General features: G+C 32.0%; 2 protein-coding genes across 7 annotated transcripts in view; both read left to right on the forward strand.

The window, feature by feature from the left end:
* The first annotated feature begins 136 nt into the window (after nt 1-136).
* LOC122632392 lies at nt 137-5,401 on the forward strand. Of its 4 annotated transcripts, none has more exons than XM_043819113.1 (11): nt 137-824; nt 1,369-1,431; nt 1,892-2,020; nt 2,097-2,231; nt 2,353-2,510; nt 2,835-2,900; nt 3,247-3,397; nt 3,473-3,673; nt 3,773-4,406; nt 4,492-4,759; nt 4,874-5,401. In XM_043819113.1, exons 1-11 carry the CDS (start codon nt 750-752, stop codon nt 5,007-5,009), a joined length of 2,016 nt encoding a protein of 671 aa, XP_043675048.1. In that variant the 5' UTR covers nt 137-749; the 3' UTR covers nt 5,010-5,401. The 4 variants fall into 4 exon arrangements, with proteins under 4 accessions (XP_043675048.1, XP_043675050.1, XP_043675047.1 ...); XM_043819112.1 differs by lacking the exon at nt 137-824 and adding an exon at nt 890-1,126; XM_043819115.1 differs by lacking the exon at nt 2,835-2,900 and having other exon boundaries at nt 138-824.
* Nucleotides 5,402-7,879: 2,478 nt separating this feature from the next.
* LOC122632391 (CLIP-associating protein 1) overlaps nt 7,880-19,770 on the forward strand; it is a 34,854-nt gene continuing 22,963 nt past the window's right edge. For 2 of the 3 annotated variants that reach the window (XM_043819106.1, XM_043819107.1), the window contains exon 1: nt 7,880-8,172. In XM_043819106.1, coding sequence (XP_043675041.1) covers nt 7,984-8,172 — 189 coding nt within the window. In that variant the 5' untranslated portion in view covers nt 7,880-7,983. Of the gene's footprint in view, nt 8,173-10,520; nt 10,989-19,770 lie in introns of those variants that run through there. The other variant, XM_043819109.1, reaches the window with a different exon arrangement.

Raw genomic sequence — 19,770 nt, forward strand, 5'->3', positions numbered from 1 at the left:
TCGAGCACTCCTCGTTGCTCTTTAATCGTTTAATTTATCTTGTTATAAATAAAATATGAATATTCTCGAAGAATTTTCATATTTATTTGCATGTTTCGTTAACTTTTCCGTCATATTGAAATGACAAATATTTGACGCTCGAAGATTTATTTTTGCAATTCAAATAACGATGTCAAATGTAAGTAATTCACAGTATTACGTATAACGTATAACTTTCTGAACAACGTATTACGTGAAAAATTCAACGTTTCCATTCAACGAATAACCATTAGTTTGTTCTGATTTGATAACATCCAAACCCGCTTCATTTAATTATCGTATGATTCGACGTTGTCAACGTTTAGACGTAGGATAATTCTCTTCCATGCTAGATCTTTCTTAATCGCGTGTTTGTCGTAAATCTATGAATCTTCGATTTGAAACACACATATATAAAAGTTGACCCTGACCTCGTGCTTGAAATTTTAAGTGTGTTATTCGAGATTGATCTAGCACGTTCTATATCGAATTCAATTAATTCGATATTCTCGTATATTTTCACAATAGATAGATAATGATATCACACGTATTATTGGTTTTGAACAAGTTCTTGATTTATATTTTGAAGTTTTAAGTAATCGTTGATTAGCAGAACGATCTACGCACGGCCCTGCGGATATGTTCTAACATCCAACATGGCTACCTGATATGTAGCAGACGATATAGGTGCCATGAAAAATTGTAAATAAAATTCATTTTTAGCTTTAATTATGAGTGGACGTGTACAAAAGGAATGTGACGATGATTCTGATCGTGTTGACGATGCGGTGGATCCTAGAGTACAGGTAAGACAATTTTTCTCTTAAACAAACAGAGTGTCATGGCTTTCGCGATCAGGCGTTTACGACATTGACATTTCCGTATTAAGCGATCAGCAGCTTTTATCGGCTGTGTTTTTACACGTCAAGATACATTCGTAATGTGTTTAAATTGTTATACAAGCCCGATATGTATTTTCTAATTTTATTCGATTATATGTCATTTGTTACGTTAGAAAATATGGTCGATGCATTTAGTTTCTCCTCTCTCCCTCCATCGTCCCTATAGAAACTGTTTTATCACAATTGGCACGAGACAAATTATGACGGTAAATTTTTTATTTATCGTTATATAAGTGAATTGTATTATAATAAAGTAAAATAAGAAAAAATGAAAACCAAAAAAAAAATATATATTAATTATCTCTATATTTGTCGTTGTATTTACAAATTACTTAGATATCTTTTCTAATTTTTTAATTTTATCACAGTGACAATATGTTACATATCACTGTATATTCATAATGATTTTATGCATATGTTAATTCTTATACCGTTGTAATTATTACAGATTGAACTTGAAAGATTGAACACAGCTACCGATGATATCAATAAACTTGAAGTCGATTTGGATGTGAGTATAATAAAAATGTATATAAACGTGTTCTTAATTTTCGTCATTAATTCTTTTTTCTTTTTTTATTTATTTATTTATTTATTTATTTTTATTTAACTAAAGTTTAAATTAGAAAACATGTATTCTTCAAAGGTTCAAATTAATTGCAAGTTTTGAAACGAGTTCTGACTAGATTTCATTGAAGTGATTGATGTATAGCACACGGGCAAAATGGATAATAGCTCATGAAGATGATCATCTACGTAGTCGTTTATCACAATGACAGCTAAAGAAACTATTCATGACGTGAGACTTTGTACTGATTTGCCTTATCAGGATAAATTACGATACATGTATTTTACATTGCTTTATATTATACATTAGATTCCATTCATAAATAATTTGTTTTGTTATAATTATGTTTGAAAATATATATATTGATAAATGCTAACAAATATATATCTTATTTTTATTTTAGGAAGCAAGAGCCACATTCAGGGAGTTATTGTGTGAATCTACTATTAAAATTGATTCTCTGGCTAAGAAACTTGGAGCCTGTATAGAAAAGTCTAGACCTTATTATGATGCTAGATTTAAAGCAAAAGAAGTAACTAAAAGAGTGATACTTATAATGATATGTAATATTGTTATAAATATAATATATAAATAATAATATATTGTAGGCTCTACAGGAGACACAAAAGGCTGCAATTAGATTTGAAAGAGCCAATAGTCAACATGCAGCTGCCAAAGAGATGGTATATTTAGCCGAAGAGGGATTAAGAACAGAAGGAAGATGTTTTGATCATGCGTGGCAGGTATATATATATATATATACACATGCATACACATATATATATATCATAACTTAAATGCGAAATATTGATAAATACTACAAGGATCTCTACTTTTGTAATCTTTCATTGAACATAAATATAGGAAATGTTAAATCATGCAACAGCTAGAGTTAATGAGTCAGAACATGAACGAGCTCTTTCTGAAGCGGAACATAGGCACACGACTGCGTTGTACCATAAAGCAGAACACGAAGTTCAAAGATTACAACGAGAATTGAAACGTGCTATTGCCAAGTCAAGGTATGAATAACCGTTAATTTATGTGTTAAAATATTGTTTACAATTTCAATAATATTATTATTGCATGAAAGTTATTGCATTTTTAAACAAACAACCCAGCTAATTTAGAACCCTTTATCAAAGTGTCTTGATTATACATTATTATCAAGTTTTTATATGTTTTTTTTTTTAAATATATTTTCTCTTTCCTTTTGTATTTGGTAGTGTTTGCATTTACTTTTTTTCTCCACCAATTATATTTAATATAATATTCTTGAATGTAGATATGATTTTTTATATAGATGTTAGGATATTTATGTCTTTTGGTTATATTCATGTTGGCAGTATGGGTGCACGTCGCAGCTTGCTTCTGATAAACAGTATCGCCTACAGGCACAACTTGCTCATGTTGTAAGTAGGATAGATAATCTTTTTTTTGTATTAAATTTTATTTTGTGTGAGTTATTAAACCAGCATCATTTGAAATTTTATTTTGGAATTGTCATCCTGTTTGTGCATGAATGGTATATTTATAAATATATTAATATAATATTTATATTATCAAAATCACGTTATGAAAATATGTATCTGCAAAAAATGAAAATGTTTCATTTTCTTCTATTGTAAATTGAATATAAGATATAGATTATGGTTCTTTGTCAATCTGTATAAATTTCAAATTAAATATTTTAAATAATTAAATTTCATATTATTATCATAAACAATTATTTATCATTAAATTATAAATTATATGCAGGCCTTATTATGAAATGAAAGCACATTTCAATCAAATGTTGGAAGAACAAAAGATGAAAGTTAGTGTATTGGAGAGGTCAGTTGGTGAAGCTAAAATGACATATGCGGAAGCTTTGAGAAATTTGGAACGTATTAGTGACGAGATACATAGAGTAAGTATTATGAAATAGATCTTTTAAATTTGTATAATCAAAAGTAATTCAGAAAATTTGTAATCGTTCTTTCAGACAAGGCAATGTGATACTACAGATGATTTTGGAAAACATATAAGAGATGGTGCAGATCCTTCCTCTATACAGACAAATACAGCGACTCCAACTGACTCAAGTGTAACTGGTTCACCGGATAGTACAGATTATACTAGTGATGAATATTTACGCCTCCCTGAAAGAATGAGTCCGAGTACTCCTTGCCTTGTGCCTACCAAAGTAAATAATATATATATATATATGTATATAACATTTTCTCAAGCTTATAAATTACTTTCAATTATTGTTAAAATTAATCATAAATATTACTTATTACAGATTGAGAGGAATCCATCCTCTGAATATTTGGGCCTAAATAATATGAATCTTTCAACTACAGAACCTCGAAAATATATAAAGCGAGACCGTCCGCGAAGCATCGCCACAACTGACACGAAACATATCGTACAATTAAATCATACAAGTTCTTCTACATCTCGTCTATCTGATCTTTCTAGCATTATATCTCCTATTGAAAAGAAAGTTAAGATTCAATCACCTGTACGCGATGAGAAAAATAATTCTGTAACACAGAATGGCGAAGAATGGACAGAAATTAGTTTGAACAATTCTCCGGATGAAATTTATTACAACAATGACATCTATTCCGATGAAGAAGATCAAATTCCTTATAAACCTTTGCCAATGGATTTGAGTCCTGAAAATGTCAATCTTCCAATTCTTCCAGTGAACATTCAAACATTACATAATGATCAAAATAATCGGAAACGATTAGTTTCACAAAAATCATTACCTGCGATGACACGAACGAATGAAGTTAGTTTAAGCGAAGAAAAAAGAGCAGAAGTCACACGAAGTCCATCAGTAAGAAGTAAGGGTAAATTGGATAGTAGTTTAGCTAATTGGATTACTCGAAGTTCCGCTGCCAGTGAAATGAGCGATGGTAGTTCTGGTATGTTATAGAAGCTTTTAAATAATTCATATTATTTAAACGATGATTAAATTAATTAAAACATGTAAAATATTTTATCTTTTAGCTAATTCAAGTAGAAGACAATCTTTGGATATGTTATGGAGTGGAGGAACAGGAGAACGAGTCAAAGAATTGTTAAATCATGGAATGATGATGCTAAACATATCTGGTTTAACAGAGCGTCGTTCTAGCGAACCAAAAACAAGTGAAAGAGATAAGGAGAAATTTGAAAAATCAGAATCGAAAGGAAAGAAGGTTCCAAGTCCTTTAGAAAAAACTATGACTTATCTCAATGCAGATGAAGAAACTTCAGACAGCGAAAGTTTAGCTAGGTAAATTTGTTAAATACAAAACTTAAGGAAATACACACACACATACGATCCTTATGTACAGATATTTGTATAATAATTTGTTAATAAATAATTTTATATGTCTTTCTTATCTAGCGTGGAGATGTTAACAGAAGATCAAATATCATCTCTTATGATGGAACCTGACATGAATCAAGTTTGTCAAGAGATTCTAGGTACACCGTTGGTAGAAGTCTGTCCTTTATTACAACAGCTTCAGCAACAACAGTAACGTTCTTTTTCTTTTTAATATCGACCTCATTTTAGCAAATTAAGCATAAAAAAGGAAAGTGTTCAAAAACTGAATAACGCGATATAATATCAAAGCAGTATTTTTTGTTAGAAATTCATTTGTACACGTGAATCCACTGTTTTATGTTTCATTTTTTATGACTAGGGACTAGTTAAAATACGGTGCATATAGAATATTATTTTGTAAATACTATTTCATATATAATGAATGTCTGTAAGGTAGAATGTGAAATTGCATTGTCTTTTAAAATATTTATATATGCACTTTTTGAATTTGCTTTTTTCCTGTTAGTGCCAGTAATTACTATTTTTAAATCTGTGTGTACTTTAGTACATTATTATAATTCTAAAAAGCCTAAAAGATTTTATGGAAGCATACATATATATATATATATATATATATATATATATATATATATATATATATATACTTGCATAAAATGGTTAATATATATATATATATTAACTGAAGTACATTGATCAGAGAATCATTAAAAATCATTCCATTAATCTTCTATTCATTCAATGTATAATAAGCCATAGACAAAAAGTTCGTTAAAGCAAGCAATATATAGTAAATATTAATATTAAATAAATATTTAATTAATTACATAAATTGCTCTTGCTAATCGTACGCAGTTCTTGTATTTGCAATGCTCTTCTATATTTTTGGCTTAAATTAGTAATAACTGCTGTACGATACAAATACAGAGCTATTACAAATATATATTAAACTTTAATAATCAAAGTAGGAAACTTTGTAACTATAATTTAAATTCAAACAAATTACAACAGAATAGAATTTTTATGCCTCTTTTTCCATAGCACAAGAACGACGAAGAAAATTATCATAGGTATTAAATTGAAATTTCATGAAAATCACTTTTCTTCATCGCTATATAGTGCTTGGAAAAAGTATTTATATTTTATCATTAAAAGATATATAGAACAGATCTTTATTAATCATAATTCATTAAAGTAATTGACATTAGTCAATAATGTTATATAGTCTCCTTAAAACAACTTCTTACATACTTATGTATGTGGGGAGTTGCTTTTATATATATATATATACATACATATATATATAATATATGCAATATACATATAATTATTTACAATTATATGTAAGAAAGACTTGTATTTATTAAGATTTTTAGTTTTGAGGTGTGGTATACGCCTATATAGTTAATGACACCAATTTGAAAATAACCTGTATACTCAGGTAGAATGAAGTGATAAAAATAGCCAGGATTTTAAAAATTCTAACAAGCACATTTATTTAAATATAGAGCTACAATACAGAACATTAACATTTATCAAAAAATATCTTGTAGTTTTACATATTATGGCTTATGTAATATTAAAAATTATTATAAGAAATGATCCAGTCATACAAAATCGTATCGATTAGTTCCAAGAGATTATAGCAAAGACATTATCTAAAATATATATCTTAACAAAAGATTTTATCAGTTTTATCGCAGCGGGATGTGATATAGTTGTTAGCATTTTTAAATATGAAGATGGAACATATATGGATTGTAATAAATACTTCAAAATGTGCATGCAATATGCTATTTATAAAGAGTAATATATATGTAATGTATACATAATGTATATGTATATATGTGCGAGTGTAGATAAACAAATGCATACACACAAACATATATATAATATACTAACAAATATTATTTATTATTGATATATAATTACCGAAAAACACAATTAGTTCAAATTTTAAACACAGACAAAAAGCAGTTTTTATAAGAGAGGCAATTACATTTTTATAAGAAGTATCATGAGAATTACTGCACATTTTCTTATCATATTTTTATTTATAAACTAATTAAATTGATGTAAAATTATAAAATACTATATTTTTTCTGATATTATACTCTAAATTTGGAAATTTCTTAAGCAGAAAATGTCATATAAACGTGTCTTATTAAAATTAGCTTTTTACACTTATAATTTTTATTTTGTCAAAGTAATAGTTATAGAAAAAATATACAATATATTACACTTTTTCTTTAAAATTTTATTTGGCAATATTGTACAGACCGTAATAATTTTTTTGAAATCTTTATCCAAGAGGGAGGTACTTTGCACGATTCTTCCATCATAAAAGTTAAATGTAAAAACCTTTCGACTCTACTTAGAAAGATTAGTTAATAATCATGTTGTTGTTCTCAATGTAAATTACGAATCATAGACTTCAACAAGTATTTTCTTCACTAATATGCTATAGCATTAAAGATTGTCGCAAAAGCATAATTATTAATAATAATAATTGTAAATATTTAATAATGTATATGTAAATGTAACTATGTATATACAAACATATTCATTAAATCATCGCAAATGTAAACCGAGTAATTTAGCAGTACTAATTTTATAAAAAGGAAAAAAAAAAACCAAAACAAAAACAAAACAAAAAAGTGTACTTACCATCGTGCAAAAATATCTTTATAATATCTCACAATTCAGTAAATAATCCGAATGAACGAAAGTGTGAACGTAAAACATTAGTAACCGATCGATTGTGCGATACACACGTGTTTATTTTCACTATCAACCGAAGATAAATCGTCGTGGAGAAACACAATAGCCTATCCTTTAAGAACGTCACATCGTAAAAGGCGCCAATTCGAATATCTCGAGGAACTATCGAAAAATAGTTCGATTATACGCCTCGCGAGTGTAGAATGGCGCTGTTGTCGCTGGAGCAAGGAAGAGAGAGAAAGAAAGAAAGAAAGAGAGAGAGAGAGAGTGTGAAAAAGAGTGAGTGAGACAGAGAGAGAAAGAGAGAGAGAGAGAGAGAAGGAAAGAGAGAAAGATAGAGAAACGGTAGGACAGTGAAATCAAGATGGCGTCGCGTGTATGGTGCCGATGATCGCAGTGCTCGTACGTTGATAGAGATTACAATCGTTTTAGACGTACTATCGGGCGCCATGTCGGGAAATCCGCGGGACATGGACGGTTTTATGCCGTTGCTGTCCACGACGGATATAAAGAAAAAACTTTCGGTCGGTGATTTGGTACTGAACTACCTAGGTGACCCGGATAAAAGCATCGAATGTCAAGACATCGGACTCTTCATCGACAACGTGATACCGTGGCTAACCAACGGCAATCCGAAGGTAAGTAAATTGATTTTTCGTATACCGATTATGTCTCTACAAGATAAATAGATAAATAAATAAATAGATACATGAATGGGTGGGTGCGTCTGGGTCGCGTCGGACGTTCGCGACGGATCTTCTTCGAGCCTCTCTCTTTCTCTCTCTCTCTCTCTCTCTCTCTCTCTTTCCTCCTTCTCCCCTCGTGCCCCTCTCCCTCATTCCCTTCTTGTCTCCTCCCCTTGTCGATGGTCCGCCTTTCCTTCGCGACTCCGTAGGAAACGCGCGGATAAGCATGGAAAGGCGAACACCCCGTAAACGCTCCGTAAATGGCAAAAGGAGAACCGTCATCGATCATAAAGCGATGTCTCTACGTGACGAATTCCGATTGGTATCGGTCATTCTTATGACAGATTTATTTTACCGTCTTTTCAAACGGAGTAAAGAGAAAGAACGACTTAAACAGAGATAAGAGAGAAAAAAAGAAAGGAAAGAATAAAAGGAACTCGAAAGAAGAACGCCAAAAGAATTTTCATTATCGTTGTGTGTTGTTGTTGTGATGGTGGTGTGTTTCTCTGTCGTCACGTATATATTTACATACACGTACATGTATACATATATATTATATCTTTGGTGCTGCGGTTACGCGCGGATAAAGCACGTGCGAATGCGCGCTCCTCTCTCTCTCTCTCTCTCTCTCTCTCTCTCTCTCTCTCTCTCTCTCTCTCTCTCCCCCTTTCTCTCTTTCTCTGTCGTTAAAGTGTAGTTTAGTCGCTAAGCAGTCTAGACGCAAGGAATCGTCATACGAATTATAGTCGTGAAGGAACAGAAGAAGAAGAAGAAGAAGGAACAACAAAGTTGACGAATATCCTTTCTTCGAGTACGCTTTCATTCGATGACCATGTAGTGGGAGTGGGATGTGCCGAATGACAACCCCTCTCCTACACGATATTCCCCTCTCTCTTTCTCTCTCTTTTTCTCTGTCTTTCCTTCTCTTTCTCTTTTCCTCTACGTTTACTCTTTCGTTTCGTTACGTACAGAGGTGCTCATTCGGCGAAATTCAAGGAACCATATAATATCGAACACTATTTTCAACTTTTTTATTACTCTATATCGTTAAAGTTTAGTTTGTAAGATTCGTCATTCTCTCTCTCTCTCTCTCTCTCTCTCTCTCTCTCTCTCTCTCTATCTCTCTATCTCTCTATCTCTCTCTCTCTTTATCTCTTTTTCTCTGTCTTTCTTTTTTTCAGTTTAATAATTTGACGAGTGATATTATTCGTAGGAGAGACGTACTTATATGTGAATAGGTTAATTCGTTTTGACGTCGGAAAGATATCTTATTTTGCATATCACGTGGTACATACGTATGTACATACATAGTACTCACATACATATGTACATATACTTACTCTTTTGAAGTTCAAAAGTTCAAAAGTTCGAGGATCAGCAAGGAGCAATTCAAGCATAGCTTCGATGCACGTCGAAAGGTGCAAACCGATATAGTTGACGGAACTATATGGAGAGTGTATCGTGTTCCTTTAAGGGGTTTACAGGGTTTGGTAAATGTTTGCGAAATCGAGACACTCCCTTCGACGAGGAGATGGATTCCTCTCTGTAAAAACGAGTTCATTCAAATATCTGCGTACGAAGTAATGATTTCTTTCGTTCCAAGTAAAAAAAAAATTATTTATCTATGTATGTATGTATTTTTTGTTATTCGATCATGTTAAGTCGAGATTTTATTTCGTCGAAATAAGCACAACAATTCTCAAATATAACGGAAGAAGAGTCAGACAGTTAACGTTTAAACGCAAATCACAAAATATTGATAAGCATTTCTAATAATAACTTTCTTTTAATTGAGTCACGTTTTAGCACATGCATACTCATCGACATAAATCGCGTTATTATATTATTCTCGCTCATTGTCAACCATCTGTAGTCAAGCGGCGATTGTAATTGTCCATTGTGGTCGTTATATAACGATTTGGAAATATAATAAATAAGTAAGCGAATAATATATAAGAAGAAGAAGAAGAAGAAAAGGAAGAAAAAGAAGAAACATACCGTGTATTTGCTTGACCGTTATTTATTTATTTTTCTGAAACGATGACGAATTTCTTTTCCGTTAGATAAATAAACCGAATGATTCTGTATTATTTAATTATCGTACGATCGAGTCTTGCGTGTCGAGAATTATGTTTAATAATAAATGAAATACGTACGTATCTGAAAACTTTTACATTACGAATGATAGAAACAAGACGAGTCTAATAACTATAGTCAAACAACTTCACGACGAGTTCCTACGCGTATTATAAACATTTTATAAAAATGATAGAGAGATAGAGAGCGAGAGAGAGAGAGAGAGAGAGAGAGAGAGAGAGAGAGAGAGAAAGGAAAAAAAAATCATATGTCAACGATCTACCACGGTGTGTTCAGATGAGTCATATTCCGTAGAATCGATAAAGCAAAACGGACTAAGACGCGTAACTGTTTTCTTAAGTTGCACAAGTATGTCCAAAAATGGCGATACTCCTTGAATTTTACCGCTGATCGCGTTTAAGATTGTGTCGCGCGATATTTGCAACGAGATTGCGATTAAAAAACACGTAACTAAGTACGATTCCAAACGTTCTTTCGTACGAGTTCTCCGACAAGTCCCCTTTGCTTTGAGGAGATCGGTTTCTTTCTCGGTTAAATTTGTCGCTGAGCTTCTCGACGACGAAGACGAAGACGAAGACGACGAAGAAGACGACGATGAAGACGACGATGTCACGGAGAACCTCGACTCGTTCAAGACGCATGTCGCATAAGGAAAAAAACTTTCACGCCATGTATGTATGTATGTATATATGTATATAAATATATAGTACGTATGTATGTATGTATGTGTACGTACGTGGGGGAGAGGTGTCCTTTGCTGGTCATCGTTATTCGTACTTGCTAAGATTTCCTTCGGTATACTATAAAATGCGTTTATAAAGAACGACTTTGAAAAGAGAAAGAGAGAGAGAGGGAGAGAGAGAGAGAGAGAGAGAGAGAGAGAGAGAGAGAGAGAGAGAGAGAGAACAACTTTATCAATGTCGAAGAAGTAAACTTCCAAGAATTTGTAGTAAACGAATTTGTTTGGAAGAAATAGAAAAAGTAAAAATAAAAATAAAAAGGAAATAAATGAAGACAAATGAAATGAATAAGTTTGTCAATATTATCGTCTAGATTATCGTTATACGTTTTCTATCTCATCGCGTATTATGAGATTCGTTTAACAGCAATCTCGATAAAACTTGCGAATAAAAAATGTCAAAGAAGTTGAAATACGTATGTCTTTTTTTTTTTTTTTTTTTGTAGACGTATGTACGTAGTTCGAAAGATCGTACGCGTAAAAAATTCTTGTCCGTAAGTTTGCGTCGCGATGACGCGATCTACGTAATTCTGTTCTGTAATGTTAAGTATGTAAGTAACTAAATAAGTATGGAGCATGGATCAAGAGGAAGAAAGGAAAGGAGAGGGAAGAGACAAATTTGTCATTGTTTTCTCGACGATTACACGATCTGTTCGAGCTTGTTCCCAGGGTCGAATCGATCAAAATTCGGTTCTCCTTCGATCGTGCAATTCTTATTATGGATTTATGGCAAATGTTTTATGCATGAGACTAACTAACACACGCGGATGCGTTCGACTCGTATTGGATTCGCTCGCGTGCGTCTTACTACCTGAGATTCTATCTACGCACGTACATCAACACGTATACGTACGCACACAGACGAGCGACACGCATACACGTACACTAATGCACTACCACTCGGTGCACACGTAATCTGGACCGTTCATTGCTATATTTAGAATGGTTTTTTTTTCTCGTTTTTTTGTTCCTTTTCTTTTTTTTTTTTTTTTTTATTATTTCACGCTTGTGTGTCACCTTCTCCGATTCCCCAGCATACATACATATTTCCATCGGCTATATTCATTTTCCCGCCGATTGTGAATTTTTATGTCGTCGTAGTTGCAGCCGACGCGACAGTGGCGCCAACAGTTTCTCGAATCTCCCACTACTTACTAACTATGTTCACGCATAATACGACGAGTGGTCGTCAGTTGCTCTTCTAGTTCTTTTTTTTCTCTCAATGTCTCTCCTTGGAAGGAAAAAAAAAGTAGAAAAAGAGAGAGAGAGAGAGAGAGAGAGAGAGAGAGAGAGAGAGAGAGAGAGAGATGATGCTATTTCCTTCGGAGAATGACGTTCTCTAACGACTAACGACGATTTCTTCTACGTTCGACATATATATGTATGTATATATACATATTTCTTTTTTCAAGATTCAACGAAACAAATGAAAAATCACAAATTAAGGGCCGCCATATGCATATGTATGTACGTTAAATTTATTTACGATTTCATTTACGATCTTAATTTCGTTATTAATCTTTCATACGTATATTGATCTTTACGAATAGTTAATTGGAAAGAAATAAGTAAGTACATATGTACGTTCTATTTATTGAAAGAAATTAACACGTTTTAATTACTAAAGCGGAAGGTTAACTACTTGTTGCTTTTTTTCTTACATGTAACCTACAAATAAGAGCTTTTTCTTTTTCTTTTCTTTTTTTTTTTGTACATTCTCATTTCTTTCCTTTTCTCTTTTATTTTCTGCATGACGAAAAGAAAATTGAAAGAGCAACGTGTGTATCGGACTTGGCTTCTCTTATCGTTATCCAGATGGTCCTTTATACATAGATATATATCCACTCATACACGCATACACACAAATGTATAAGAAACACGAAGAAGTAAAAGTGTGTGTATAAGCATCTCGTTGTATTCTTAAAAGAAACAAGCAAACTATTCGATAGCGCAGTGTTTCTTAACGAACGTATACCATCCCTCCTAACCTAAGATTGCGACTCGCCCTTAATTTTTCGGTGAACAAGCCATTGTGTTACATTGGCATTTTTGGCAAACGGCCTACCGCCATGTTCGATCCTTACGACAGCTGGACGTTGTCTGAAAGTTCGTTCGTGTCTTCTCAAGGGGAATGAAAATCTCTTTTATCTTTTCGATCACATACATTGGATAGCTTCCCTTTAATTTTTTTTTTTTTCTTTTTTATCAATGCTCTGTTTTTAGAACTTTATAAAGGTTTACCTCTAGGTCTCTGCAATGTTATCTTTTTCCCGTTTACGTAATAATACTATCTAATTGTGTAATTGCAGTGGTAGCATTTTCTTTTTTCTTTTCTTAGTTTTCTTTTTTCCCCCTTTTTCTTTTTCTTCTATCCTTTCTAACAGAAGCAAGTATCAATCGATAGTTATTTGTAAAAGTTTTTTAGAATGATATATATATATATGTACGTACGTACGTACGTATGTATGTATGTATGTATGTATGTATGTATGTATGTATGTATAATACAATAATTCTCATTTATTTTATTTATAAGAATTTAACGATCGAAAAAAGAGAAATATGTGTATACCACCCACGTGGCTCCGCTATGATAGAGTTTGACAACTAGCGATTCACATATTCAAGCGAATATGTGAATTCGTAGTAATAGGTGTTAGAAAGTTATAAACAAATGTTGATGAATTTGTTATTAGAAAAATTATATTTTCGATATAATAATCGTTCGAGATACTTGTCGAAGATCAACGATTAAACTTATTCCTTTCTTTTTTTTCTTTTTTTTTTTTTTTTCTTTTCTTTTTTGGGAAACCGCATTCAGTGGGTGAAAAGTAAAGCGTTATGGGTAAGTCTAATAATACGGAATTTATGTGGTAGCGCGAGGGATGTGGGGGAAGAGAAGAGTAATAAAAAGCTTCGGTACTGGGCAGTGATGTCACAGCCAGACGAGAGAGCCCCAAGAGAACGTTTACCCCGTGGCTTTAAAATAGGTTTATATGCCTATGTATAGATCTTCGTTAAAACGCATTCAAACGTTCAACTACACATGCGGATTAGACTTTCTTAGTAGTATATATGCATCTATGTATATGCAAACATCGAATGAAGTTTCTATGTAGCTTCTATCTTCGATTTACTACCTTCCTTGTCCATGGTCATTTCTCTTTCATCGTTTCTTTCTCTTTCTCTCTCTCTCTTTCTCCTTCTCTCTTGTTCTTTTGCTCTTGCATACATATAGACATATTCGTATATTCCGTATATTTTAATCTCCAATATCAAATATATCGGTCAATGTGTTTGTTCTAAAAGATTTTCTGTTAGTGTTGTCTACAATCAATACCAATGTTCTTTTTCCTTTTTATTTATTTATTTTTTTTTTTTTTTAGCTTTAAGAAATATTCAATAAGTTTTTATAAAGTAGACAAGAAAGTAACGAAACATAGGTAAACTTTGTATATTATATTTCGTAGAAATATCGCGTTATATTAATCGCGTTGTACGAAACTCGGATTTAATAAAAAACGTAGACAACATACCGACATGACAAAACAAGAATATATTTTAATTAAAATAGGAATATATTTTAATTCGAGTAATTCATTTAAATTAACGCACGAACCGTGATGTGAATGATTGTGTGTGTGTGTATGCATATATATAAGATTATAAATACTACAAAGAGAACATTAACTTGATCGCACATAACGCATGGATAAATATTTTCAGCAAAATAAAATGAAACGTATATTTTAATCGTCATAGCTATCTTCGAAATATGAAAATTAAATTAAAACGAAGCACGTGCATACGCATTTTATAATAATATATATACGAACAAAATAAAAATTAAGAAATTTCAAGACCGCATTATGTCGGAATTGCGTTGTTTAAGTACCGCGTTATATGAGGTTTACGTCGTATATAATCAAACTAATTTACGAGCGTATATCTTGTAATTAAAAGAAATAAAAAAGAAACAAGCAAACATAATCCATTTACACATTTATAACTTATATACGAGTATTGAGATATTGACAAGTTTTTTGAACAAATTCAGTCAACTTTTACTTAAGAAGAAGTAAAGCGAAGTTACTGAAATGTTAAAAGGAGTACACAGATATTGAAAGTTAGAGAAACATCGATGTATACTTTAGAAACTTTGACAGTTTCACTCTTGTGTCGGAAAATCATTGAACGTGTCAAATGTGATTTCGTGTCATAGATTAATAATTATAAGTGCTGTACACACGTTGTGTTTCAACGGAAAGCACTTATCATCGTTCGCTCGTTTAAATAATGTTTCATTACAAATAATCTGCGAGATAAAAGAGTCTCCGAGTACTCATACTTAATTATATTTATTTAATTTTATTATTAGCGTTTAAACGTCGCTTTTATTTACTTCGTCAGTATTTTTATTAATTATAAATAAGAATGTTGTAAAATAAATGATCAATATATATAAGTATTTTGGTCAGTATTTATAACAAAATATCATTAAGTAATATAAATGATCAATATAAATAATTAAGTGTCAGAGTTGCGTGTGGGTTTATTATAAATGCTGATCATCCGTTTAAAATATTGATTAAGTTATCGTATTCACAAATATCTCTGATTAAAATATTAATCATTCTTGTATTAATCGGTGTAATATACTGAGGAGTTATATATAATATGTAATAATATATTATTATAAATATCGAGCGTTTATTTATTACGAAATGTTTAAAAATATTGATCTAATAAATAGCAGTCTTTATTATGCATGCAGTCTCAACGAACGCATGTGACATCCACGAAGGATGTTGTTTTTTAACATATGTACGTACATTCCATGCAGATATGTAATAATTAGAACCGAATTAGAATGGGAGCCGAAACACGTGCGTCTAATTATCTATTTGTAGTCGTAAATTAGGAAAATTGTTTTAACATACTCGAGGCGAATGAACCTTTGACCAATCAAGAATCATTTCCTTCCTTTCTCTTTTTCTGTTTTCTAAAATTACCCCATGCTCTTGATTTGAAATTATAAGTCGGCAGAACACGATTTAATTAAAACTAGAAACGAAATAGCATTTAAGATTCATCAGGATCAAAAATCCATCGATGATCGAGATAATTAGATTCGTCGCAGTGCAATTGCCTATCGTATTAAGATTCACCTACGATCAAGGTGACAAATGCTTTCTATCTTAGAATTAGAAACGAAACATACAACAAGGTTTGAAAAGTCATAAAAACTGTCATGATTGATTACTAATTAATTGAACCTGTACAACTGATATATCTAAATACGACATATTAAGCTAATTGTAATCTACGAGTTTTAAATTAATTGAAATATATATTTGGTAATACTAATAATACGGTGATAATTCAAATAGTTTATACATAAAATAGTAGAATAATATAATCTTAAGCTGAATACAAAATAATGGTCATCATAGGTATTGTCTTGAATTAAGCATCAATAGCACCGTCTTCATTGTTTATTAATCTTTCTCTATTGGAATAGGGTAGAGCCCATTTACGGGTCTTTTGTACGTTCCGTTGAATGTTTTGACTGATAACACGCGCACGGCGTTTGTCCGCGTCCGGGTATATTTCCGTCACTCGGCCAAGCATCGAGTGCATCGATGTTGTCCTCCTTGATGAGGATTAGGTCGTTCACCTTGAGATCCCTTTGTTGGTCCATGGCGCCACTTGGTTCGAATATTTAACTTTCTTAAATATTTTTCATAAGATCTTGTCGAAAATTATCAGTCGAGTTTTCGAATCTATTACCATATTGATAATAACTAATAAACCATGCTCCGGTATAACAGACTCATCAAGTTTAACAAATGAGCAGGTGCAAGGATTTAGAAATCATTATAATCGAAAAACAAAGGATTAAAGGACGTGATTAGAATCTCTTTAATATCTTGTAGCGAAATAAACAATTTTATAAGCTCGTTAAAATATGATTCTTTCATAGTTTGTACATTATCAGCTTTCTTGTGATAATGACTTTGTTGTGAACTTAAACATCTTAACAGATTAAATACTTACGAATGTCTGTCTGTTTATAATTGTTTTCATTTCATTTGATCGTGCACGCAACGATATTATTCTTGGAATTCCAACGCAGGTTCCACGTTTCTATTCTTTTCTTTTCTTTTTGTATTCGACTCATCAAGGTGCAGTGTTCCATTGTTGTCTCGCATTTTTAGTTCAGTCACGAGCCGGGTGCTTTCGTTGTATAGAAGTATTGTTTCAAATCGAAAACACCTAAAATCTAGGTGGGGGCGATTAATCGATCTCTCTGAATGCCATTGATTCATTAAATATCTTGTGTAGTCAGTTGATCATCCATACAAACGTAACTTCTTAATACCATTGACTAATAATGAGGCTAATGTAATGATTATATTCCTCCCTTGTCGGATGTTAATTGTTATAGAATGTTGACTATGATAAAGAATGTTGACTGTGATACTTTAAGTCATTATATTTAATTAATAAGTGCTTATAAATTCGTTCAGTTTTATCAAGTCAAAGGATTCGCTAATAGTATTCGTCGTCATAAGGAATTTTTATTCGTTTAATTTTGAATCCTAACTGGTGATTTTCATCCAATCATACCAGAGCATCTGTTTTACTCTATCTAGAACATATCTTCACATGATTTAGTTCCTTGTTTTGGTTTGACTCTTGTATATCTTAATTTACATTCCAAAAGATTAAATCTTTGAATCGTGAATGAGCATGAAAATCTCTAAGAGAGTTCTGTCGGTCGTTAAATGATAATCTGACGACGTAGTATCGTTTGGTATCACTCGATATGTTCTTTCTTGAAAATGATTTTCATAAGCTAACTCTTCCGTCGACAATTGTCCTTGTTCTGAACATTCTTCCAGTTCCCAGAACTTAACGTTAAATTTGTCCGTCTAATTCCTTTCGTGACAAAAGGTATCTGATCGTCCTTTCCGTTGAATGACAATGAACTTTGCCCAAAGTGAATCAACCTAATCGTGGTTTTTCGTAATTCACTACGTTAGCCGTTCAATCGGATTTGTCTGATCTATATCACCTTGTAGAACAGATATTCTATAAAGCATCTATGTCGATGCCGGTTTGTGTGGTTCCCTATTGACCAATTTGGTACATTGATTATCTACCGATCGGATTATCTATCTTCATGGCAACTTGTCGGTTATTGTCGATAATACTAAACAGTTAGTGTCGATTACGAAAATGTGTTTAGTCCGTCTTATTGGATTTATCTGTTGTTTTTTGTATTTTCTTTTTTCTTCTTAATCCGCGCGATCTTTTTAATTACGAATCCGACACATTTTTGCTACACACATATTCGCGACCATTTTCAATTTATTGAAAAATTCTTGTGTACTCTATGTAGAATAAAACTCGATTGTGAGTTCGAATTTAATAATACGTGAGATAGATGATGTTGTCTGTTTGTATCTACGATCTATATGCAAGACTATTCGTGGGCAACAAAATTTTTGATTACCGATTCGACACAAGCGAAACCGTTGATTGCGACGGTGCTATTGATTGCTATTCTTGTCCCGATACACGAGTCTCTTTATTCTTGTTGGTCTATGTCGCAGTAACGTTTAGAAACTGTTATTATGCTTTTCGTCAGCCACATTCGACAACCACGTGTTCGATATTGTACGATCGATCGATTGACGCGTTAATGATTGTTACATACTCGTACAGGTTTTGTCTGAACTACTACTCTCATCTTTTAAATAAAGGACTGATCGTTGAGAAGTGTTTGCTATTTTCTATGAACTTGTTCTTAATGCACATAATAAACACGCGCTATCGCCTGACTAGTTCTTATATTCAATTCATGCGTTCGTTTCGTTTCGTTTTATTGCCCGGAACGTGTCATTAAAACTATACCATTCCGTATAATTTCCGTTGAACGATTTAATGTTGGATTGAGGAAGTATCGCTTGGTTCGCAATGTATTGACCGAACCGCGGAATTAACGTAACCTCGTTGTTTAATTTTATACCGCATGAGGGATTTTAAATTATTAAGTCATTAAATTAATAAATTTTCTATGTCTCTCTCGCGATCTCTGTAAGATGCAACTTTAATTATTAGTTTTTGAATTCGTCAAGGATATTTTTGTAATTCAAGGATTTTTTATTATATCAATTTTGAATATCGACGAATCTCTCTCTCTCTCTCTCTCTCTGAATTTGATTTTATTGTTCGTGGAAGTTCTCGAACGTGTATTCTTTTCGTGATTTTCTTGTGAAAATTATTTCTTGGGCAAGTTATTCAATTGGACTTTGTATACGCATTAGATACAGTAATAACGCTTTAATCTTTTCAATTTTATATTCAAGGCAAGATATCAAATTTGCGGATAATGATATATAGTGGAATTAATAACAATTAACAATTGTTGTATCGAATGTTATAATTCGTTATTCGTGAAAAAATATTTACGATCATGGAATACAAATTTGTTATTTATAAGCTATCTCGATCTTGTGAATTTATTATGCACTGTTCACATTTGATGAAACTTGAATTACAGCATATCTAATTGTCGCGATATTATTCTTTGATTAATGCATATATCAGTGATCCTTGTTAATTTTCTAGTTTGATTTTGGTGAATGTTATATGTTATTTCAATCATAGTTTTGGTTAGACCAAAAGCTTAGTATTCGGCAATATCA

Source organism: Vespula pensylvanica, chromosome 10 (genome assembly GCF_014466175.1).
Source record: "Vespula pensylvanica isolate Volc-1 chromosome 10, ASM1446617v1, whole genome shotgun sequence".
NCBI lineage: Eukaryota > Metazoa > Arthropoda > Insecta > Hymenoptera > Vespidae > Vespula > Vespula pensylvanica.

What these genes read in the sequence shown, in the direction of transcription:
- LOC122632392 (XM_043819112.1), top strand. Translation starts at nt 1,046, where the DNA reads ATGCATTTAGTTTCTCCTCTCTCCCTCCATCGTCCCTATAGAAACTGT. An exon ending in CTAGATTTAAAGCAAAAGAA is followed by an intron (nt 2,021 to 2,096) that starts GTAACTAAAAGA and finishes AATATATTGTAG; the next exon opens with GCTCTACAGGAGACACAAAA. An exon ending in TTAGTGACGAGATACATAGA is followed by an intron (nt 3,398 to 3,472) that starts GTAAGTATTATG and finishes TCGTTCTTTCAG; the next exon opens with ACAAGGCAATGTGATACTAC.